This window comes from Lygodium microphyllum, chromosome 18 (assembly GCF_053477565.2).
Source record: "Lygodium microphyllum isolate KBCC chromosome 18, Lygodium_microphyllum_v1.1.10, whole genome shotgun sequence".
In the NCBI taxonomy this organism is placed as follows: Eukaryota; Viridiplantae; Streptophyta; class Polypodiopsida; order Schizaeales; family Lygodiaceae; genus Lygodium; species Lygodium microphyllum.
In genome coordinates this window covers 108,467,203-108,491,299 of record NC_141152.1, presented here as the reverse complement: position 1 = coordinate 108,491,299, position 24,097 = coordinate 108,467,203, and the positions used below count along the sequence as shown (strand labels likewise).

The window sequence follows — 24,097 nt, the reverse complement described above, 5'->3', positions numbered from 1 at the left end:
GGGGACCCCCAAAACTGGCATCTGCCGGTTATCCAACCGACACGCTGTCGATAAGACAAAGCAGAGCACAAGGAATTTATCCAAAAGGCCAAGGGAGAATCGAGACAATTCTCATGCATGCATCATGCATGAGGAATTTATCCACAAGGAATTTATCCAAAAGGCCAAGGGAGCATCTCGACAAATCTCATGCATGCATCATGCATGAGGGTTTGCGTATTAGGGGCGAAAGAAAATAGACGCGAGCTGGCCGGCCCGGCATCACAGTCACGACTGCTCTTGCGCCAGTGTCTTGCCCTTGCACCCGGCTTCTCAGTATAAGCCGCACCATTGTCTACACACCCGTCATCCAGAGAGAGACAGCACAAACATCATTCACGACCCGTCACCCCCAGAGAGACACAGCAAACATCTTTCATTTGCTTGGCTTCAGCTATGGCCAGCCCAGCCAGCAGCCCTGAGCATGACCTAGCTCGTGTTGAAGCCTCTCATCATGATCACAAAGAGGACGCACTGCCTGCAGAGGTTAAGGCCATTGGCACAGCAGCAAGTCAGGAGGAAGAATCGGTGGTGATCACTGCAACCCCCTTGTGGAGGCTCTTTACTTATGCACAAGGGCTGGACTTCCTCCTTATGGCAGGTGGGACTCTTGGTGGTATTTGCTTCGGTCTCATTCAGCCCGCTTTCTTCATCCTGTTCGGGAGGCTGATCAATGCCTCTGCATCCCTTGCCTACGAACCCAAGGCCTTGGGCAAGGAGATTACAAAGGTGAGCCAGAAGCATTCGGAGAGCGTTCCCTCATTAATGGCACATGTCGACTAGTTAAGTTGCAGTCCAAAGATTTCCTTGAGAGTGCAGACCAGCCCAGCTATCGCTGAGCTTGGCACGAGGACACTGTTTCTACCAGTAAATTAATCACAATCAAGCTTCTTATGTTCAGATTCTGCTTTGACCGCATGAATTAAGCAGTTGAGAGGTTTCTCTGTGAATTATTCCCACTATGTAGCTTAGGATGGATCACTAGACTACAATGTTAGTGTAAAATCATTGGTCTAACTGCTGATCTAGCAATGCGGGTTGCTTTTATTGTTCAGCTGTCCTAGCGCACTATTCTGCACTGGTTGTAGTTGTTTCAATACTCGGAGAGGGTCTGACCAATATTAATTTACACCGACTTACCTATCTATTCGTTATAAGGCTGACCAGCTGTAGTTGCTTCAACACTCAGAGAGGGTCTGACCAATATTAATTTACACTGACTGACCTATCTATCCATCATTAGGCTGACCAGCATTTATGTTGCTGGTCTGACCAGTTCAATATTTTCAGATATTCTGACAGATCCCCTTAGTGGGGCTGAAGGAGCTTGTTCTTCTTCTCAAGATTCAGTATTAGACTTTCAGTCCCAGACTCAGTGTACATCAGATTTTGAACATCAACTTTCTTCCTTCCACTCTTAATCATTCTCCTGCACGCATGCATTGGCAATGCATCTGTGGTCCCTGATTTCAGCAGGTAGCTCCTTTCCAAGTTCTATGCACACTTTTCTTCAGATTACTCTTGAAAGGATGAGTTTTCCAGTCCTAATCCCAAACACCAAGCCGGCAGACCATGCAGCCATGCATTTCGGATCAGATCAGTCCAGACAACCTTTTTTTTTTGTGAAAAAATTGTGGCTAATTATATTATGCAGAAGAAAATACAAGGGAGTACAAATGCTCTAGAGCTGGGTGCAGATCACATCACATCACATCTATAGAAGGCCTGTCAGGGCAGTTCTTTTTTGTTTGGGGGATTTGGGGGGGCGGGGCGCGGTGGGAGGGGGGCAAAGAAGCCATGGATGAGGAGTGTAGCACCACTGGAATTTACGGTATTGTAGGGTGAAAAACAGGCTATGGCTGGGAGAGTGCGCAATGGAAAAGGAACACAAAGAGAAGATAATGTACACAGATAAAACACAAAGAGCAGAAGGAACACTGATCTGAAATAATTGATGCGAGGCTGCACACAATTGGCCCCCCTCCTGCATGATGTGGAGATCTATCAGTGAGGGTACTGTTATGATGGTAGAAAATTTGTCTTAGGAAGACGAGTGAGAGTGATGGCTGGAAGGAATGATAATCTGGTCTGAATGGTATGAGAGGTATGGACTGGGCAGCTATAAATAGGGAGTGACCACAGCAAACAGGCAAACCCTATAAGATGTACCACTTAAACCATTGAGAAAGGAGTACATCTTGTGATCAGCTATTTCATCCAGGATACTATCCAAAAATGGCAGGGGAAAGGATCTAGAATGTTGCTTCATTTAGCTTCCAGTAATCCACATAGATTCTGATCTTCTTATTCCTTTTTGGAAATAGCAGAGATCCATTCTACTCGATGAACTATAGCAATGAATCCTACACCAAGCAATCTGTCTAACTCCATTTTAACCAGCTTTGCCATGTGTGGGTTTGTTCTATGTCTTTGCATTTGGACTAGGACTACATCCAGTTTGAGTGGAATGTGACGCTGATAGAAACGGAAGTCAAGCTGATTCTGTACCTGTGTAACACAATTTAGTAAGAAAGACTGGATAGTATCCTCTAGCTCGAACTTCATGTGCTGGAGTTGGCCATGGAGGGTAACTACACGCTTGGTTGAGGGAACCTTGTATAACATCTAAAGCTTCTCCCATATTGTTGAAGCTATTGTGCAGAAGGTGATCAGTAGAACCTCTAAATTAGAGATATATCAAAGAAGAGCAAAACAAGCACAAGCATCATCATAATCCCATTTAAGCGCAGCTTCCTTGTGGTTGAAATGGTCCCAATCATCTGGAAGAAGAGTGGGAGGTTGGGGACACTCGATAGCTCTTGTAACCAAATACCATAATTGCTTTTGCACGAACCAACCTTTCATGGTAGCACGTCATGTGAGATAGTCAGCACCGTGAACTTTATCATCAGAAGAGCAACAAGGAGGTGCCATTTGGAGAGGATAGGATGAGAAGATAAAGAAAAGAAGAGAAGCAGAGAGAGAGTTCATCCAAACACAACACAGATTGCACTTGACACGAGTTCACACGCAGTATATAGACAGCGGGTCACAAACAACTGCTGAAATAGGGAAAATCAGATCAAATATAGCTAGAAGATAAAGATTACAGCCAAAAAGACCTGAAAATGCTATCATCTAGCTTGCATAATGGTGCGCAGATCGGTCGCAGATAGCTCACGTGGTGAATCCCGGAAGGTCCCCAAGAACAAAGAACTCTACCTTTTTGCACAAAAAACCATGTAAAAGCATGCACGACAAGAGGCAAGAGACAAATTGGGTTCAATTTCCCCCATGCCCTTGTGTGAGCGCTTCACAAAGCATGTATTTAATGTATATTTCCAATCTTCATGCTCAATAATAGCCCAATTACAAAAATATGACAAGCTTTTTAGCTTTTGAGTTTGCTTTCTACAAAAATAGGAAAATAAAGCTAGTGGACGGTGCCCATAGAGTCTAGCACGCCCAATCTCAATGTCCAAATAGAAATAACATATCCGGGCGCATAAGCGCATACAAAATAATAATCAATAATCAATGTCTCAATAGACATAACAAAATATAGGCGTGGCGCCTATCAAAATATAGTCCAAATGTCGAATACCCGCTAGACTCCAATGCTTTCCTCCGCCACTGCTGCTATCTCTACACATCAACTGAAGCATTCACAATCGTTAGTAAAATAATACAATTAAACCGACAAAAGTGAATACCTAGCAGTCTTCAGCTACATAAATAAATCAACTGGTTAGAAATAAATCCTAACCTTAATTTATTATGAGTGCGCACTCTAAACTCATAAACGTTTATTAATTTAATATGCATTTTGCGGAATCACCCGCTATGGAATCACCCATGTACACACTAAATTAATGAAACGCCCGAAAAGGACAGGCGTCCCCATCAACTTCTCGCACAAAGAATCCTCTTTGTGTATGAGCCCCGGTCATCTAAGTTTACGGAATCCACCGTAAAACCTCACGGAATCCACCGTTTATTAATTTAATATGCATTTTGCGGAATCACCCGCTATGGAATCACCCATGTACACACTAAATTAATGAAACGCCCGAAAAGGACAGGCGTCCCCATCAACTTCTCACAAAGAATCCTCTTTGTGTATGAGCCCCGGTCATCTAAGTTTACGGAATCCACCGTAAAACCTCACGGAATCCACCGTGGCACGGAATCCACCGTGGAATATGCCTCCTGGCATCACATAAGGTCAGAAACAGAAAAAGATAGACAACTGAATGAAAAACATAGTCAATCCAAGCATTAAATGCAGCCGTACAACAATAAAATAATGCAGAAAATCAAAATGCAGCCAGCTGTAGACAAAACACAGGTATTAGATGACTGAAACATGCTGATTTTGATTAGTGACAGATCGCCTAGGTAGAAGCAGATACTAGAAGGCTGATCAGTAGTAGCACGAAGGTGTTGAGGGCAGACTGTCCACAGCAAAAAACAGCACCCAAGACCCGAACAAGGATGTCTGATACCATGCCAGAAGTGGGTGTAGTGATGGAAGTGTAGAAGACTATTGTAATAGACTGCACAATTGAAGAGAAAATAGAAAATAGAGGAATAGAAGAACATTGCAAAGGGAGAACTCAGAGATAGACTCAAGAAATGGAATTCATATACCAAACATGAGATTCTTCTCTCCAACAGGACTTGCTCTGGAAGATTGCAAGTGAATAATAATGGCCGAGGAGGGAGCATGAATAGATAGGCATGAAATAATGCCCAAAATGCATCAGGTCAGCCAGCAATAAAATAATCATAAAATGCTGGTTGGCCATAAAATAATGCTAGAAACCCCAATTTAAACAAGCACTGGAAAAATGCCTAAAATAATTTGTTTGCCTAGCCCACAAATACACATACATAGACTCGCTCATGAGATGACTAATCTACTAATAGAGGAAACACGAACACAGAGAGAGAAGAAAAGAGAAAGACTACAATGAAAGAAGAGAATGGAAGAAGAAAATCTGCACTGAACTCTGAAAGAAAGCTGAATACATGGAGGATTGATCTGTCCCTGCATGCCAAAGGTGTCAGTGAGGTCACCGGATCAGGCTGATGATGGATGACAGCATTGGAAGGTAGAGGAATGACCGAGATGACGGAGTGTGCTGAAAACTTGCAAGACAAAATAATCTGCTAACCTTGGGGGTTGCAGATAAATAGTAGCATCAGCCCAAAACTCGCTGACCTGCTCCTGTAGTGGCCATAAATACTGGCTGACTGCATAAAAAACAGGGAAATATGCTGATCACCATCATAAATGCTGGTTGTCTCATCAGGCCAGTGTGAACGCAGACAAAAATCATTCAAAAAAAATGCAGAGGCTGGAAACTAAGCAGCCAGTGTGAACACACCTAAAACCTGACGGAGAAAGAAAATTCTGAATGCCAAAACACACGACAGGCTGAATGTTAGAGCTCCTAATGTCCCTGCCTCTGACTCAGATTGAGGCTCACAGGCAGGAGATGACTATGCATGATACACATGACTGATAACAAAGCATGTTAACCAAAGACATGGCATCTGAGACTGCCTAAGCTGCACCATGACAATAATCTGCTGATTCACTATAGAGTTACAGGCTACTATGTCCAACACTTTAGGTATCATTTTGACATTTGCCACTACTACCCGTACCTTCAGAATCCCTACTTCTGTCATTGCGTCTATGAAGGATGTGGGCAACATGGTGTCGAATAGGTGATCAAGGTCCTTCATCAATGGGCAGTACTTTGCCATGTCAAGGCCCAGGAAGAGTAAAGTGGCAGGGTGCTGATGTGACAAGGAAGGGTACATGAACTGCATGCTTTTTACTTGGGCTGGTGGAAAGGCCCTCTTACAAACAAGCTACACGTGAGAGGATGTTATGTGCAGCTTTGTAGTCATGGTGAATCGATTGTATAGGAGGAGATCATGCAAACTTAGCACATTTTTGTGAACAGCTGCTACTGTGGTGGTCCTTGGCTAGCAGTCTTCATGAGCCATTACGCAGTTTGTCAGTCCATGATTCTAACTCACTTGAGAGGATGGGCTTATTACATGCTACTTGGACTGTGGGTTGAAAGCCTTATGTAGAAAAATACTCCAGAGAATTATTTTTATTGGTCCAGTGTACCATCCACTGAGGTAAGGGGAACCCGGTAGCCGGGGGCATGTATATCTATAAATGGGACCAGCCAGGTTGACAGCTGTTGTGTGCATGGGCTTGTGAGAGAGTGAGACTGTGAATCTGTATTTGCCTGTCAGATTGTTGCCTGGAATGTGGGGCTGATTTTTTATGCAGCATGTATGCATACAGCACTGCTGCTCCGTGCACTCATCTTTTAACAGTTTCCTCAATGGGCTGTTGTATAGTCATACTACCCACTGCTGAATCTTCCCACAACAGTGAAATGCTGAATCTTCTCATCCTCTGCTTCTTCCCTTCCCTCCTTTTTCCAGTTGGTTCTTGACATTTTACGCATGGTAGCAGCCTCTGTCATTTTCCATGTAGTGGCTGTCTTCAATCCTTGTTGGAGGTTGATGGAAGAAGGGTTGAGTTCACCTCCGCCTAGTATTTGCAATGGCAACCACTGGTCCAGAGTCTGAATAGCCTGCTGTTACCCCCAAGCCTTTAACGTTCCTTGGTTCTTTATGAGGACCAAGCAGGCTTCGTGTGAGTTGCAATGATAGCCCATGCGGACTGACTGAATTTTCCTACCCTGACAGCCACATAGGTGATGTAAAATGATGTCTGTAGTTATTTTATAGTCTGCCATCACTACAGCATGAACTGTCGGATTCTCGTGTTAAAGCTTTTGCTGCCTTTTCAGCAGTAACCACAATTATCGAAGCTTTAACACAAGAAAATCCCACACTTCATGCTGATGTATTGGTAGACCATAAAGTGTCTATACAAATCATTTTACATTGTGCACGATGCTTCCATCTGTGGTCTGTGGAAAGAAAACAAAAGCATTATATTTCTAGGATAAAAATAGGAGGGTGTGTGTATAGAAAAATGCACCGAAGTATCCTTCTCAATTAACATTGTAACTGATCTTTACTACAGTGGTAGCTTATCATGTGTTCTCACCAGCATGAGGTATCAGGAAATACTGGGAGACTGCAGGTTTTAACAGGATTGCTATACACTCTTTCTGACAGTTTGAGCTCCGGTGATGACTGGTTCCAGGTATCCTTGCTCCTAAATTCCATTCAGCTAGGCTTTCATAGGCACTTTTGCTCCTAGGTTTGCTTCAGTCCAGCTATTGAGCCCTTTTACTCAGTTTTGAATAATTTCATCAGTAATGCCAAAGAAGTACCCACTATCTACTTGTTTGCTGACTGGACCTGTGCATGATGGTATATATGCTATAAAAAATGAATGGGTTTGGCTTTGTTGGATCAGTTAAACTTGTCTGATAACTGTTCAAAACATGTTGACCGAGCAGTCAAACCTGATGATTAGACTGGTCAAACTTGCTGTAGACAGGTCAGTCAGTCTCAGGAACAGTCTTGATTCCTGTCCATTGACCTCAATGCTCCATTACTGATGAAAGTATGTCATTGAAACTTGCAATCCAGGAATTCTGCTTGCATATGCCAGTAGAGGTTTCGCTGCTTGTTGAAAAGGGAAAATAAATTCTCAAGAGTTGATTTATTGATACCTAGGAAAGAACTGTGAGGATATGTTGACAGGCAAGCATTATAAACTGAGCAATGTAAGGATGAGCCACATGGAAGAAGTAAGCAAGACGAGAAGCTTTGATTAATCTTGTATAAATAGAACCTCTTTTCTTTGACATCATTCTGAGGCATAAAGCCTAGAACCTCTTTTCTTTGATATCATTCTGAGGCATGAAGCCACCTTTTTAATAGCTTGAGCATGCCCATAATACATATCTATAAGCGGGCTGCCATAGGCCATCAAGATTTTTTCTGGGTACTTGTCTATGCTAAGCATGGGTTCCAAATGCAATGGAAGAAATGTAGTTGTGAGCTAATATCCTTACTGCCCATACAGAAGGGACATATGCTATTTTTGCAAGTTATTAGCAGGAATGCATTGTTGGTTTTGCATTTAGTTATTATTGTATGGCAATCTTTTATTTTACATGTTGCAGATGCTATGAATGTTAACATTAATCAGTTTATTTTGCATTGTTTGAAAAGCTGCCTCTTTGACAACCCTCTGGGTTTCCTGAGTTAATGTGCAGATTACTCTATACTTGTTTTTAGTGTCGGCATCTAGCATACCTTCTGCATGGGCTGGTATGGACATTCTTTCTCAATTTGCTCTATGATCACTTGCTCTTATTAAAATCAACCAGTATAATGTGCCAATGTCAATGCTATTATAAATAACTTGCATTCTCTGTTTGCTTCAAAAGTATGTAAAGTCTGTGCACCATAGATAGGTTAAGGGTCAGTTGATTAGTTGTACAAGCTATTTTCGTGCTATGAGTGTGTTTTGTCTTCTTCTATCCTGGTATGAAATTGAGAACTAGCAGTGTGGTAGCTTTGTTGCTTTTCACTATGTTTTTCAACTACTTGGTCAATGGTCATCTCCAAAGATTTCTTATTCTCTCCTTCTTTTGGCTACTGGTTGCTTCAGCTACCTTTACATTTATCTCACAAAAATATCATTCAAAGTCTTAGTGAGTCTCTTCCTGTACTTCTGCTTCAACTTTTTGTTGGAACCGCTGTTTTGTTCTGCAAGAAAAAGTAGCAATGATATACTAGTGTCAAGCTGAACCCTGCTCTGATAGCCAGCTGAGCTGACATCCGCTGCCCCCCTAGTTACCTTGTCTCCTACCCACCTCTCAGCCAGCTTTGCCTGCCACTTCAGCATGTGCTTTGCTCCAGCCTCCTCTTCTGGGCTGTGCCCTCTCCCAGTTTGTGGAAAACACCACCAAACCAAAAAAGACCCCAAAACACACGCACATTAAAATGTGCCTAGTCGCCTTCCTCCCCTAGCTTGCATGCTGCCTTGGCTCTGTGTGCTGCATCCCAGCACCCTCCATCCTTCTCTCGTCACTTCTCAGCCTGCATTCTGCCTCATCAGCTTTCTCCCCACCTACAGCCAGCCTCAGCAGTCCATCTTCCTACGCTCTTCTTGCATGCTCCCCCCTCCCCTCGTGGCAGCTACTCACTCCTCTCTTGTGGTCCTTTTTCACTTCTCTTTGGAGCCTCATCCCTTTCTTCCTCAGTCCTTCAGTCACCATCACAATAGAATTCCCTTGGTAAAACTCAGGAGCAAATGATGTCCAAAAGGACATCACAGCAAAATAAAGAAGTGAAGGTGATTTGCAGAATAGCGGCGAGTCTTCATCATCTACAGGGGACCCTAGTGTAGTAACACATCACACACAACCAAAAAAGAAAAAGCCTACTCCATGTTCCTATTTTCTTCATGGATTACTCCCCCTTCCCTTGTGATAGCTCCTCACTCCCCTATTGCGGTTCAATCCCAACAAAATGAAGAAGTGAAGGTGATGTCCAGGTTAGCAGCTGGTCCTCTATCATCCAGAAGGGACTTCCCCCCTGCCCTCCGCATGGCGAGTCCCCTCTGTCCTACTTCCCTCTCTTCTCCTGCTTCCTCAGCTGATGCCTTCCCACTTATTTGTTTCTCTCTTGACATGAAGCTTGCCATTAAGGATACTAGAGTGGTGGCCCTCAAAGCATGATTTCTGGCCTATCAACAAGTGAGAGATTGACCACCATTTCAAACCTTGAAGGACACCATTCAAGCAGCTCTTATGGATACCCTACCTAGGGATACAACAAGCTTCAACAGTAGTATCCTTTGAAAAGGGGTGCTTCAGGTTCAATTCATCACTCGGAATAGTGCAAGGCAGCACTTGCTACCAAACCACTAGACATTCTTTGATAGCTGGATCGAGGGCGGCAAGGACTTCTTGTACAATGATGGATTAATGGTTGTTAATAAATGCATTGGGGGTAATGACTATTGGTTTACCATTGGGTGGGAAGCTACTATCAAGATATGGTTTCAGTTATTGGGCCCCAACTATAATTGGTGATATGGAGATCAAAACAAGAGTCTCTACATGTATAGAAGACTAGTGTACACATACAGTGCATGACCAGGGCATTCTTGGTCCTAGGGAGGGAGATTTTAGTCTCCCTGAGAGTTACTGATGCACTCATTGGATTGCTGGCTGTTTATGCCCCAAAATGGTCAATGGGATAGGAGATAGTTTGGGACTATCTGTTTCTGCCTCGGGTTCATGATTGGATAGTAGGTGGAGATTTTAATATGGAATGACACTTTGGAGGATAGGAGACGCAAATGCATCTATATCATTAGAGCAGGAGAGCAAGTATCTTGGGGGTTTATCTTGTAGATTGGGGGCCATGGTACAACAAAGTTTTGTAGACCCACAAGTTCTATCTAGTGTTCTAGGAGAGATACGGCAGCACTATCCATGACCTTTTGTGGGGTCGATGAATTTATGTAGATGATTGGGCTTTTGATAGACAAGACCTAGCTGGCCTTATTTTGGGCACTACTCGTTTGGATGGCTCCCCTATTCAGCTAATTCTCCTTGAGAGAATCACTTGGCTCTCTTCCAACATTAGCATTTGGGATAGCCTTTGGTGATGATCTTAATCAGCACATTGCACAAATTTGGGGGTCTAGACCATTGTCAGATGATCAGGCAGCTAGAGATATGGACAAGTATCTCCAAGAGATGAAAATTTTCTTTAGAGAGGAGGCCTCACGAAGAGCATTGCTGGTAGCACTAAGAGAGGAGAGACGGACGCTCAGGGTGTAGATGGTGGCTATGAGGATGACACTACCAAAGCAGAGTTAGGTGCCATGAAAGAAGCTAGATTGGAATATCATGCCAAATCTTTCTATTGGACACGCATGAGGTAGGTTCAATAGAGAATTCTTTTATGCTACGGCACCCAGACACTATAGACAGGTAGTCGTGAGACTTAGAAGAGTAGATGGATCCATAGCTCGAAGCCCACAAGAGGTTGGAAAAGTGATTAGACATTGTGAAGCATTGCTACTAGGATCTGTGACCAAACCCATGAGATATGTGAGAGATAGAGTGATAATATGGTAGCTGAGCAGAATCTGGGAGAGAATGGGAGATGGGAGAGAGGTCTCACAGATAGAACTAAATTACTAACACACAAAGGCCAAAGTCCCCCTACTCTGGGAAGCACCGTCCTTGCTTCAAGCAGGCCCCCTGCCCGACAAGTCAACGAACGTCGTTGACGACGGAGTTTGACGAGACACGCACCCCGCTGTTGACTCCGCCTATCTCGACTAATCCAATAGCCCGGACGACATTGGCGCTTGCGCACGTTTCCCGCCTGTCACGTTTACGCTCTTTGCACAGCTGCCTTTTCACTTGCGTAGCTAACGCCCACCTTGCCCGGCTTCCACTTGCCTGCCCGCCGCTAACCCTGCTCGTTACCGCAACCTGCACAGGCGTCAACCCTCCCTTCACCACCACTGCCCTCCCACCTGCTTACCCGCTAAAAAGCAGCCTTGCCTGCCACCATCCCTGCCTGCTACCATCTTGCCCTCGCCAGCCCTCCCTCCAACGCCACTATTTTGCAACACACATGGATGCATCTTTAGGTTCCCCATCCACCCTTGCAGTCTTTGTCTGGTTCCTCACCCAAGCTGCATCCATCTCCCCTATTTTGGCTCATCTACCTCGGAGGCTAGAATTGCCAGAGCAGAGCTGGGCACCAGTCATCTTATCAGAGCTAACACCACAGTCACATGGAGCTAGTGTGTCGCACGAGATAGCAGCCACTCGCCCACCACCACTAGGGGGCTCTGGTGCATCCCCTGGCACACACTTGGCCGATGCTCCCGATCCGCTTTGCTCTGGATACAGAGCTAGCACTTAGGGATAGAGTGGTGGCCGTTGAGGTGTCTTCTCTAGCCTGTAGATTGGTTGGAGACCACCCGTCTGTTTGCATTCCCAAGGACTCCATCCCGTCAACTGTTACTGGCACCCTAGCCAGGGTCACACGAATGGTACCCTTAGGGAGAAAGGGTGCTCCATGCTCCAGTTCAGCTTTCTTGAGCAGATGGAGGCAGTGCTTGCTACCAGTCTGCTTGATGTTAGATCTTTAGTGGCATACTTTGATAGATGGATGGAGGGTCGGGACTACTCATCGCTCGGAGATGGCATTGCCATCACCATTTTTCTTGGCCTTGATGAGTACTTCATGCCATACCTTTCCGAGATTGGTAGCACATTTGTTCACATCATAAGGGAGAGAGGACATTTGCCAACGCAGTCTCAGAAGGCCCACACAGATGCCCATTAGTTCAAGTTATCAATCCCACAGAGTCCCTACATTCCCTCCCTTGGACCATTAGGATTCCCTCCGTCTACGTTGGTTTTCTCACCGAGTCCGGACCCTTGGGCCAGTGCTTCACATGCAGGATGATTGGACATCTTGCAGCGGAGTGTCGTGTTGAAAGAGGGGAGAGAGAGACAGGGATGGAGCTAACCGAGAACCATCAGGTTATTCTTCTTCTTCTCTTTTATTATTCAATACTAGAGTAATACCCACACTACAAAGAGTAACCTAGTGTAAGTGTAACTAGACTGACTAACTCACTGACTAACTCTAGTCAAGTCACCGACTAGCTAAACCGACTTATTCAATGTAGTCACATGCAGACAGCTGCACATTAGTTGTCACAGATGTCGATCATACATAAAGACGGACCGACGGGAGAGCTTGACTTCTAACACTCCCCCTTAAGCTCAAGACAGCATCTGCACACCAAGTAGCTGTCTAAAACCACAAAACTTATCTTTACCCAAAGACTTGGTAAAGATATTTGCAACTTGCTCATCAGTCCTCACATGCATGAGATCAACCTTTCCTGCAAGAACCATCTCTCGAATGAAGTGGTAGTGTATCTCTATGTGTTTTGTCCTGGCATGGTAAATTGGATTCATGGCCAGGAGTACACTACTGAGATTGTCGCATAACAGTGTCACTGGAGCATCAATCTGTATATTCAAGTCAGCCATAAGCTTGAGCAGCCATGCAATCTCACATGCTGCCAATGCAGCTCCCCTGTACTCAGCCTCAGTACTGGATAAAGCAACCGTAGGCTGCTTCTTGCTGCTCCAGCTGATCATGCCGCTACCAAAGCCAAAAGCATAGCCACTCGTAGACCGTCTGTCAAATGAGCATCCTGCCCAATCTGCATCTGTGTATCCAATCAGTGTCAAGGGCTTATCTCCGACATAGAACAGCCCATAGTCTACAATGGACTTAACATATCTCATGATGCATCTAATTGCATCCAAGTGCGGCTTCCTGAGCTTCTGCATAAACTGGCTTATCAGCCCTACAACATAGCTCAAGTCAGGCCTAGTGATGGTTAAGTAAATCAGACTGCCAACCATCTGCCTGTACATAGTCACATCTTCAACTTCAGCCCCAGTGTTCATGTCTAGCTTTACATTCTGATCCAGAGGTGTATCCAGTGGTTTGTATTCAGCCATGCCATACTTCTTAAGCATTTCCATGGCATAGTGCTTCTGCATCAGCCATAAACCATTTTCAGCTGGTACAACCTCAATACCCAAGAAATACTTCAGATCTCCTAGATCTTTCATGTCAAATTCAGATTTCAGCATCTTCATTGCATGCTGAATTCCCATGTCATCATCTCTAGTAATTATCAGGTCATCAACATATATGACCAGCACTACCAAGCCACTGTCAGTCTTCTTTGTGAACAGGCTGTGATCAGCCCTGCCAACAACAAATCCAAGGCTCTGCAAGTAGCTGCTGATCCTAGCATACCAGGCTCTCGGAGCCTTGTTATGTAAGCATAGTGCGTTGCAGCGTAACCAGTGTACGTAAACCTGTCAACAGGTCTCCTGATCATCTCTGATCTCCTGAGCTGTGGCTCACTCTGAGCTTGCCTCTCATGAGGCGGCACATAACGGCTCTGCCTAGCACCTGACGTCATAACAGACGGAATCCCCAGTTCGCTATCTAAGCTGTCACTACTCGATGACTCATAGCTTGCTGTGAGTGGTCCTGTCACATCCTCAAAAACCTTTTCTTTTCTTTTTTCCTTATCATTTCTCCCCCTCACTGACATGTCCGTGTCAGTGGACATAGAATTACGGTTCCGTAAGCATCCTAACCAAGGACTCACTGCGGAAGATACATCTGCTGTCTGACCACTCATAGAAGTACTCTCTGCAGGAGTATTTTCAGCATGATTCATACTAGGTGCTCCATCAGTAGGTACCACAACCGGATTCCCATACCACGATGCTAACTCATCAAAGACTACATCTCTGCTGATGAGTGTCTCATGCGTAGAAGGTACATAACACTTGTATGCTTTTCGTTCCTGTGCATATCCCAAAAATACACTCTTCACTGCCTTAGGATCCAATTTCTTCCTCTTCTCATCCGGTATATGCACATACGCAATACATCCAAAGACTTTCAAGTGCCTAATGTCAGGTCTATGACCTTACAGTTTCTCATAAGGGGTGACTGCATGTATTCCTGCTATAGGAGTGGGATTCAGCACATAAACTGCAGTCATTACTGCTTCAGCCCAATAGGCATTAGGCAAACACTTCTCATTTAGCATAGCTCTTGCTGACTCCATTAAGACTCTGTTCTTCCGTTCTGCAACACCGTTCTGCTGCGGTGTATAGCTACATGTGAGCTGCCTTCTGATCCCATACTTGGCAAGATATCTGTCAAATTCTTTGGATACATATTCATCTCCTCCATCTGATCGCAAGTCTGATATGTAGCAACCAAGTTCATTTTCAGTATGTTTTTTAAAGTCTCTAAAGACTTCAAACACCTCATCTTTATGCTTCAAAATGTACAGCCAAGTGTACCTGCTGAAATCATCAATAAATGAGACATAGTACCGTGCACCTCCAAAAGACGCATTATGCGACGGTCCCCAGACATCAGAGTGCACCAACTGCAAAGGCCTAGTGCTGTTTTGTACATGTCTCATGAAAGGAAATCGTGCCTGCTTCCCAAACTGACATGCAGGACACACATGCCCAAAGTCATTATACTTGAATTTCGGTAATCCAAGTGCGACTGCCTTCTGCTGCATGGATTTCAGCTTCTGTACATTTATTTGTCCAATTCTCTTGTGCCAAATCTCTACATCTCTGATGGCACTCTCATCATGAGCAAACATAGCTGCTTTAAGTTCAGGAATGGTCGCTTCCAAAGTAAACATCCTGCCATCCCTTCTGCCCTTGGCAATTAGCTTGCAGTCATTTCCATACTCCTCAATGAAACATCCATCCTTGTTAAACCTCACTTGCAGATTCTGTTCTGCCATTTGACCCACAAACAACAAATTCTTCGTTATGGTCGGTACATGTAAGACATCATGCAGGCCTTTCTTCTTGCCATCAGGCATCATCAATGGAACAATCCCTTTATGCTTTATGTCATGTTGGGTGTTATCCCCAGTACATACATGACCATGTGTACCTGCAACCATCTCATTAAACCACTCTCCATGCTGAGTCATGTGGTTTGACGCACTAGAGTCAATGTACCACCTGTCATCTCTGTTCTGCCTTGACGCAGTCTTGGACACATGCTGCATGGCAAAGAGTCTATCAACCTAATCATCCTGACCACCACTAGAGGATGCATAATGCCCATGCTGTTTCCCTTTTGCCTTCATGTCATTCTGCTTTTTGTAACATTCCTTCGCTATGTGCCCATACCTGCCACAATAATGGCAATCTTTGTCCCTGTTGGACCGATCAGAAAACTGCCAAGATCCAGATCCACCTCCTCTTCCTCGAGGTGATCTCCCCCTGCCTCTAAAACCACCAGATCCTCGCTGGCCCTGTGTATTGGCACCATGCCAATTTCCTTGCTGCTGCTGCTGTCCATAGGCATTACGAGTGTCGCCACGACCTCGATATGAACCACGGCCGCTGCCTCCTCTGCCACGCTGGCTAGAGTATAACACAGTGTCTCTGCTGTGAGAGGCACTGGGACCTGTATTTAGGCCAAGTTTGACCTCCTCATGCAGCAACAATGCAACCAGTTCTTCCCAGTCAGGGGGATCTACTCTAACTGAGATGGAAGTGTCAAATGCTTTGTATTCTTTCCCTAAACCATTCAATGCAACAACAATCATATCATCTTCTGATACCCTTGAACCAATGGTAGCTAACTGATCAGCTATGGTCTTGATCTCCGTGGTATACACCTGGATGCTCCTGCCATTTCTAGACATATTATTGAACTGCTGTTTCAACTGGATCTTCCGTGCATGTGTCATGGTTCCATAATTTCTCATTAGTATATCCCAAGCATCCTTTGGAGACTCACAGCCAGTGATTTGAATAGCCATAGCATCGGATATACATAGTGAAAACCAATGCAGTACCTTACATGCTCTTTCAATCCATAACCTGTGAGCTCTCTTCTGTTCATTTGTTGCATTTGCTTCAGACAATTCAGGAGCTGCTTCATCTCCTGTGCATAAGTCCCAATATCCTCTGCCAACCAGAAAATTTTCATTCTGAATTTCCATAATGCAAAGTTTTTGTTGTCTTTTCTCCAACTATTTGCGTGATATTATCAGTCCCATGTGCATTAGCCATGATGCAACAGACTGTATGTCAAATGCCTGACTCCCTGCAAGTCAATAAGTCCGACTGACTAAGTTCAGTCCACTACAGTTGATGACAGTTTTCTGCAATTATTGCAGTAAAAAACCAGTAAATTTCAGCCCAGTATCAGCCCAAAATAGTCCACAATCAAGTGGTCCAGCTCGTAGAAATAACTGTCAATACATATGCCGTGTACTTGCTTCAGATTGAACTCCTGCAAATCCACTGCCAGGGTCCAAAAACATGCAGTCTAAACCTGTAAACTGTGATTAACAGCAGCACTTTCAATGCCAAAAACAACATGCACACATGTCATATATGTCCCAAGTCTTCTCAGATGACTGCAAGTATATATGTCACTCCAGACATGAGCATAGAAGCACGAACCAGTGCATAATCAGCAAGTACAAGTGTCAACAGTTTTGTTTGCAGGTTGCAGTCAACCAAAAAACAGCATAACCAGCTTCAAACCGCTTCAAAGTGTCTTCAACCAAACCATACATTTGCTCCAGTATGACAAGGTCAATGCATGACTATGTAGTGACCATAGACTGTCTGTCTCTAATGAGCAAAGTCATACATTACTTCTGCAATTTGTATTCAGCCAAAAAAACAAGATTGCATTTGCTTCAGCTCCAAAAATTTCAGCATTCAGTAGCACTTAATGCTTTTCTCAACCCATGAACATTCTGACATACATATGTCAGTACATACATCTCATAGATGTCACCAAATGTCACACTATGCTTCAGTAAAGAACAAATGCTTGCTGTCCATGTTGAATGACAGTTTTCAGCCTGTCTGAAATGCTCCACATCTAAGTATTTCAGTTACCAAAATCAGCTTGCAGTGGATCACAACAGGTACATATGACCTCCAGCATATACCTATGCTCCAAGAGTGCTTCTGGGCTTGTCAGAGAGCTTCCAAAGCTCTTCAATGTGTTGCATATACCATGTATGCTGTGTATACAGCAGTGCAGGCCTTTTTTTTCAGATCTGCCCACTCTGATCTCAACTCATGTCAAAGCTCAAAGTCAAGCATTTGCTTCTTGCAATCTCAAAGCACTTCATACATGACATAACCAAGCATTTGATGACCAAAGACACTAGCATTTGATGAAGTGCAGCCCAACAAATGATAACAGCAAACAGGCGCAGTTCACGCTGCCTGCAAACCTAGATTACAGCACGCTTCTAAAGATGATGATGATGGTAGTGAGTGATACACACTTTGATGTGGTCTTCTTGGCCTCCTCAAGGCTCCCAACAAGGCACAAGCACTGATCTTCACCCTGGAGTATGCAATGAACAAATGCTCACCTGCAGCCCACAATGGCAGCTTGTTTAATGCAGGGAAAAACCTAAGTGTCCTCTTCACTTCCTCCAGCTTCACGGTGTCCACCAAGTCCCGCTCTGATACCATGTTGAAAGAGGGGAGAGAGAGGCAGGGATGGAGCTAACCGAGAATCATCAGGTTCTTCTTCTTCTCTTTTATTATTCAACACTAGAGTAATATCCACACTACAAAGAGTAACCTAGTGTAAGTGTAACTAGACTGACTAACTCACTGACTAACTCTAGTCAGGTCACCGACTAGCTAAACCGACTTATTCAATGTAGTCACATGCAGACAGCTGCACACTAGCTGTCACAGATGTCGGTCATACATAAAGACGGACAGACGGGAGAGCTTGACTTCTAACATGTCGTAGGACTCACCAATGCCAGAACCTTTAAAGATGAAGGAGGTGGTGGACCTAGGGCACGGAGGAGTGACATAGAGCGCTAGAGACGGCACAATGCTAGATAGAGGAGGAAATTGTGTGAGCAACAACGAGAGCGTGATGAAGGATAGGGGCAGAGGTAGAGAGGCCTAGAGCTGAGACAAGGAGGGACAATGGAGAGTGGTTAGAGACCTTAGACCACCAGCCCATATGGCACCACCTCAGTCTCCTATGGCTTCCACAACCACTCCCTTGGTTATCCAAGGGCTAGAGACTCCAGAACACTTGATTATGGCAACACCACAGATTACAACAACATAGTAGATAAATGAGACATACCCCGCAGAGGGAGTGATACTTGTAGTGACCTAGGAGATGTAGCAAGCTGCCACCATCTCTCAAATCTCTACCTCGCCAAGTGGAGATCCTAGAGCTGATCCCATCTTAGGTACTCGACACCCAATAGGGTGAAGAGGGTGAGGAGACATAGAAGAGTGAGCAAGAGGTAGAGTACTCTGATGCATACTTCGAGGACTATTCCCTACTACATCTTGAGACAATAGAGACAGGCATGTGTAGTAGAGCCACACCGGTCTGAAAGGTTGGGGATGCACTCCATGAAGATACTCTCATGGAATTGTATGAGCCTTCGGAGGATGACACTTCACATAAGGCTAGAGCCGCATGAGGCAGGATTTGCAGTGTGTTAGTGGGAGCAACTGACTTTCTCATGTTGAAGGAGCACTATCTCTTAGTAGAGAGGATATCCCGATGTTGCGGGAAGCTACTACTAGGCGTGAATCTCACTTATTGGGAGGTCCAAAGATGCAGGCCGGAGTATGCATATGTGTTGGAGAGCAGTAAGCCCAATTGGTGCAAGGCTAGGGTATTGTGATTGGAGGGAGGGCTATGTGGGTCTCAATGAGAGTGGAGGAGTTACTTATTGGTCTGTTGGTCATTTATGCTCCCAATGGCCAGTGAGATAGGAGACAATTGTGGACTACCCTTAGTCTCTACGATAGGTGGATCATTGGATAGTAGGGGGTGACTTTAATATGGTGGAGGCTCTTGAGGATAAGAGAGTCAGATGCATGGAAACTATTAGAAGAGGAGAGTAGGTTGCTTGGGAGGAGATACTATTTTAGATCAAAGGCTAGGACCCATGGTTCATAGCACAGTTTGGTAGGTCCAGAAGCTCGCTCCAATATTTCAGGAGAGACAGGGTAGTAGGGGCCAATACTTTCTCTGGGATTGACGATTTTATATGGATGATTGGGCTTGCGATTGGGTGTGGCTTAGCGGGCATTATACCTGGCATGACCCTCTCAGACAACTCACCGATTCAGTTACTTCTCTTTGAGAGTATTTGAGGAACCCACTTTAGTGTCACGATTCCAAAGCAATTATTGTATGAGGACGATCTTAGAGATTCACTCACATAGATGTGGAGATCCAGACCCTTCTCTCCGTTGGATGAGTAGGTAGTGACTTGGATGAGAGCTTATAGGAGATTAGTTCCTTCTTCAAGGAGGAGGCCACGAGGAGTGGAGAGGGCCTTCTAGAGAAGGAGAGATCTGCCAAAGCATCATTGGCTTCCCTACAAAGGGGAGAAGAGTCATGCCAGAGAGACTTTCGAAGGGATTGATTCACCTCATTGCCAGAGGAAGTGGAGACATATTGGAGATCACATTGTGCAGATTGATCACTTTGCTTGGATCTGCCTCAGGCTATGACTGGTGGGGCATGAGGAGATAGATTCATCATTCAAAAATCAGTTAGACAGGGCTGCCCACTAGCCCCCTTCTTGTTCTTGTTTGTAGTAAAGGCCATGAGCTTCTTCTTGAGAGACAGATCTACAGGTATCAGAGACATCAGATTATCCATCCTTGAGTTTGAGGAGCTTCTGGATGTGGAGTTTGCAGATGACACATTAGTCTATCTAGACGGGAATAAGGGTAACTTTAGGGCCTTTGTAATGGTCATGGAGATGTTTTGTAGAGCAGCAGGTGCCTAAATCAATTGGCCCAAGTCCAGATTTTGGATATGCGATACTTGTGAGAGTGCAGCGAATATGGAAGCGTATGGACAAGACTGAAAGACAATGAACGGGAGACAAGAGGCAGAGAAAAAAGAGATAGAAGAACGCAGAAATCTGCACTCAATGAATGCTGAAATGAAGAAGGCAGATATACAATGGGCTGTCGAAGTATCTCCTTGAGACAATCTCTCTCTCCACCACCTGAAGACACAAGCGATGAGGGTAGACAGGCTGGCTACAATACATAGCATGAAATAATTCAATAAGAAAATCAGGGTGGCCAGAAAACTGGCTGACCAGGTCATAAATGCTGCCAACTGCTGCCAAAAACAATAAAATAATCAGTGATCAGCCTTTGGCTGCCAGGTGGCACAGCTGCCTACTTGTGTGTTCTGCCCGGGAAATGGTGATTGCTCAAGGTGCCCAGAACTGACTGAAAAAATGTGTTAACTCTACGTGAGAGAACTAATTGCACCAACTATAGCTTGTGAATGCTAGTCCAAGGGATGACTAAATCTTTAACACCCCCTCTTAGATCCTAGACGCAGCATAAGGATCAGGGGTCTAGAATGTTGTCATAGAACAATCAGATGAAGCGCCTTGGTAAACAAATCTATCCTGTGTCTTGTAGTAAACCACATCAATAGTCTCAACCAAGATCTTCTCTCGTATGAAATGGTATTGTATTAAAAAAAAAAAAAACATAGCATGAAACATAGGGATCCATGCCAAAGCAACGCAACTCTCATTGTTGCAATGAAGTGTTGTAGGACCTGTTTGTGGTATGGGCAGCCAAGCTCTCCTAGTAACCTCTGAAGTCACACTGTCTCACATTTGGTAGAAGATGCCACTCTATACTCTGCTTCTGTAGAAGAAAGGGCAAATGTGGGATGCTTCTTGCTACTCCACAAGATAACACTTGCATTGAAATTAAAGCAATATCTTGTTGTTGACCATCATTGGTCAACATCTCCAGCCCAATCTGAATCTATCCACTCTATAAGAACCAAAGTTGAATCTCCAATACCTACTAGATAATGAATACCAAGATTGGGGGTCCCCCTTAGGAATTGCAAAATCCTCATAGCAACCTTCCAATGAACCACCTCGGGTTCACTCATGAACTGGAAAGCACAAATTAACCCGAGTTTTAAGAAGCCATATCAAGGACCCAATCAACGGCCGATAGCGGGAAGCATCCACCGTTGGTGAATCGTTATGGAGAGTAGCCTTCCAGTTCGGATCCATAGGAGTAGAAATGGCCTTACATCCCCCCATCTCAAATGTAGCCAAAAGCTCCTGCACATACCATTGCTGTGAGACGAAAATCCCTCTCGGAGTCTGCTAAATCTTATAGACCAAAAGAATGCCATAAATGGCAGTAAATTGGCCAGCATAAAATGCCAAAATAATCACACTAGTTACAACTAAAAAATGCCTAATAAACTCAGTAATGCCCAACATAGCCCACAAACTCACACATGAGCTGACCAGACTACTAACATACTCTCTTAGATCATAGGTGATATGATACAATACAATGATAATGACTCATCATAGTCCAAAGACCACCAAAATAGAACCATGGATACCCAAAAAGTGGATGATTAAGCCACCAAGGTGTCTCCGAGAGAACGTGATGTCAATGTCAATCGTACCAGCTCCTGAAAATAGAGAAGAATCATAGCACCTCTCTTTGTCTTTCATCAATGCCTCCCAGTAGCATACATGATTGTCTTGTAAAAAATGCCTCTGAGCTTACATGAATATGGATTTCCCACCTTTGGACAAGACCGCCAAAGTGTTCCATCATGTGAGCTTGTACTAGGAGCCAATCCTGCTCTCTGTCAAGTAACAACCCATTGTGAACCTAGGAGTTAATCCCAGCTCCAAGATTTTAATCCTACCAAACTTCAATCAATGTGTCAAGGAAGTCCCTCTTTGGAATCTATGCACCCATATACCTATATAGATGAGGCTCACCTGCCCCACCTCACCACCCTCTCTCACTTTCTCTCTAGCATTCGAGAGTTGTGAGAGATGATTGCATCATGAGTACTAGAAAGCACAAGGAGGGTTGCCAAGTCCTTCCCTTGCGGTGGGAAGAAGATGATCCTTTCCATGCCTTGACCTTGGCTTGGGCTGGAGGATCTGAGTCGAAGTTAGAGGAGGTGAATGACTTGGCGAAGGAGTCCGTATCCTGCTACTTCTTCTCCTTCTTCTTCCTCGAAGCTGTTAATTTTTTGCAATCCTTGTGAAAATATCCCTTCTTCCCACAGTGATAGCACTGGACCTTCGACTTCTCTTCCTGTCACCCCTCTTAGAAGTTGCAAAGGCTTCATTGGAGCCACTATAGTGGGATGGAAGCCTCCCTTGTAATTGCAAAGACGCCTCATGCTCAAGTAGCATTGAGGACATATGTCTAAAGCTCACTGGTGTCGAAGATGTTTGGGCTCGCAAAGCATTGGCCACTCCATCAAGCTTTGGAGGGAGCTTGTAGAGCACAGTCCCCACAAGATGAGTCTCTTGAAGGGTGGATTGCATGTGTTGAAGTTGGTTATGTACCCATGAAATACGAAGCAAGAATGACGTATCCTTTGGCTCAAACTTTATTTGCTAGAGCTGTCCATAAAGGGGACCGGCATGCATGGTTGAAGGGGTCTCATGCAACGTTTGAAGCTTCACCCAAATCTTAGAAGAAGTCTTGTGGAAGGTGACTTCTGGAAGAATTGCTTTGGAGATACAACGAAGAAGAGTTAAATAGGCTCGGACATCATCAGAATCCCATGTAAGCAAAGCTTCTTCATAGTTTTCCTCGTCAAAATCACCTGGAAGAGGAGTGGGGTGCTCAAGATGCCCAAAATCTCTAGAAACAATGTACCATAATTGCTTTTGCACAAACCATGCTTTCATAACAGCACTCTGTGTGTGTTAGGTAATCAGGGGCATGAAGTTTGTCATTAGTAGAATAGCAAGAGGGAGAGAGAGGATAGGAAGAGAAAATAAAGGAAAGAAGAGGAGGAAAGAGAAATTACAGCCAAAGCATAGCACAGACTACACTAATGGGGGTTCACACAATGTAGAGAGCTGATCACAAAATAACTGCTAGAAAAAGGACAAAATCTGATCAAACACAGTCAGAAGTTGAAGATTACAGCCAACAGAACCTGAACATACAGTCACCCAGCCTGTAGGAGTTAAAACGCAGACAAAACAGGCATTACACACAGCAGTACCTCAATAAAATAATGCAGAAATTGAAAACACAGACTGCTGGAGACAAAACGCAAGCAGCAGGAGCAATTAATGCAGTAAATGCAGACTGCAGGAGGCTAGATACAGGGCGATTTGCAGCAGACAGGTGTCACAAGGCTGAAAGAAGGTGGCAGCAGTCGGGGTAAATCAGTGATCAGCAGTAGAAGACCAGTAATCAGCAAAAAATGAACAGCAGGAGTGTCGATCCTGAAACCTAATACCATGTCAGAAGTGGATGCAACGATGGAAGCATGAAAGAATGTTGAACACAAGATAGAAGAGAGAACACAAGAACACTGCAAAGGAGAACTTAGAGATGTGTTTGGGAAATGGAATTCATATACCAAACATGAGATAGTC

The 24,097-nt window shown here is 44.4% G+C and overlaps 1 protein-coding gene across 8 annotated transcripts in view; it reads left to right on the top strand.

Moving 5' to 3' along the window:
- The first annotated feature begins 240 nt into the window (after positions 1–240).
- LOC148021248 (ABC transporter B family member 1-like) overlaps positions 241–24,097 on the top strand; it is a 145,488-nt gene continuing 121,631 nt past the window's right edge. For 3 of the 8 annotated variants that reach the window (XM_087699093.1, XM_087699092.1, XM_087699095.1), the window contains exon 1: positions 11,246–12,584. In XM_087699093.1, the coding sequence (XP_087555219.1) occupies positions 12,504–12,584 (81 nt within the window). In that variant the 5' untranslated portion in view covers positions 11,246–12,503. Of the gene's footprint in view, positions 769–8,273; positions 8,329–11,244; positions 12,585–15,352; positions 17,240–17,262; positions 18,195–24,097 lie in introns of those variants that run through there. The other 5 variants (XM_087699098.1, XM_087699096.1, XM_087699091.1 and 2 more) reach the window with 4 other exon arrangements.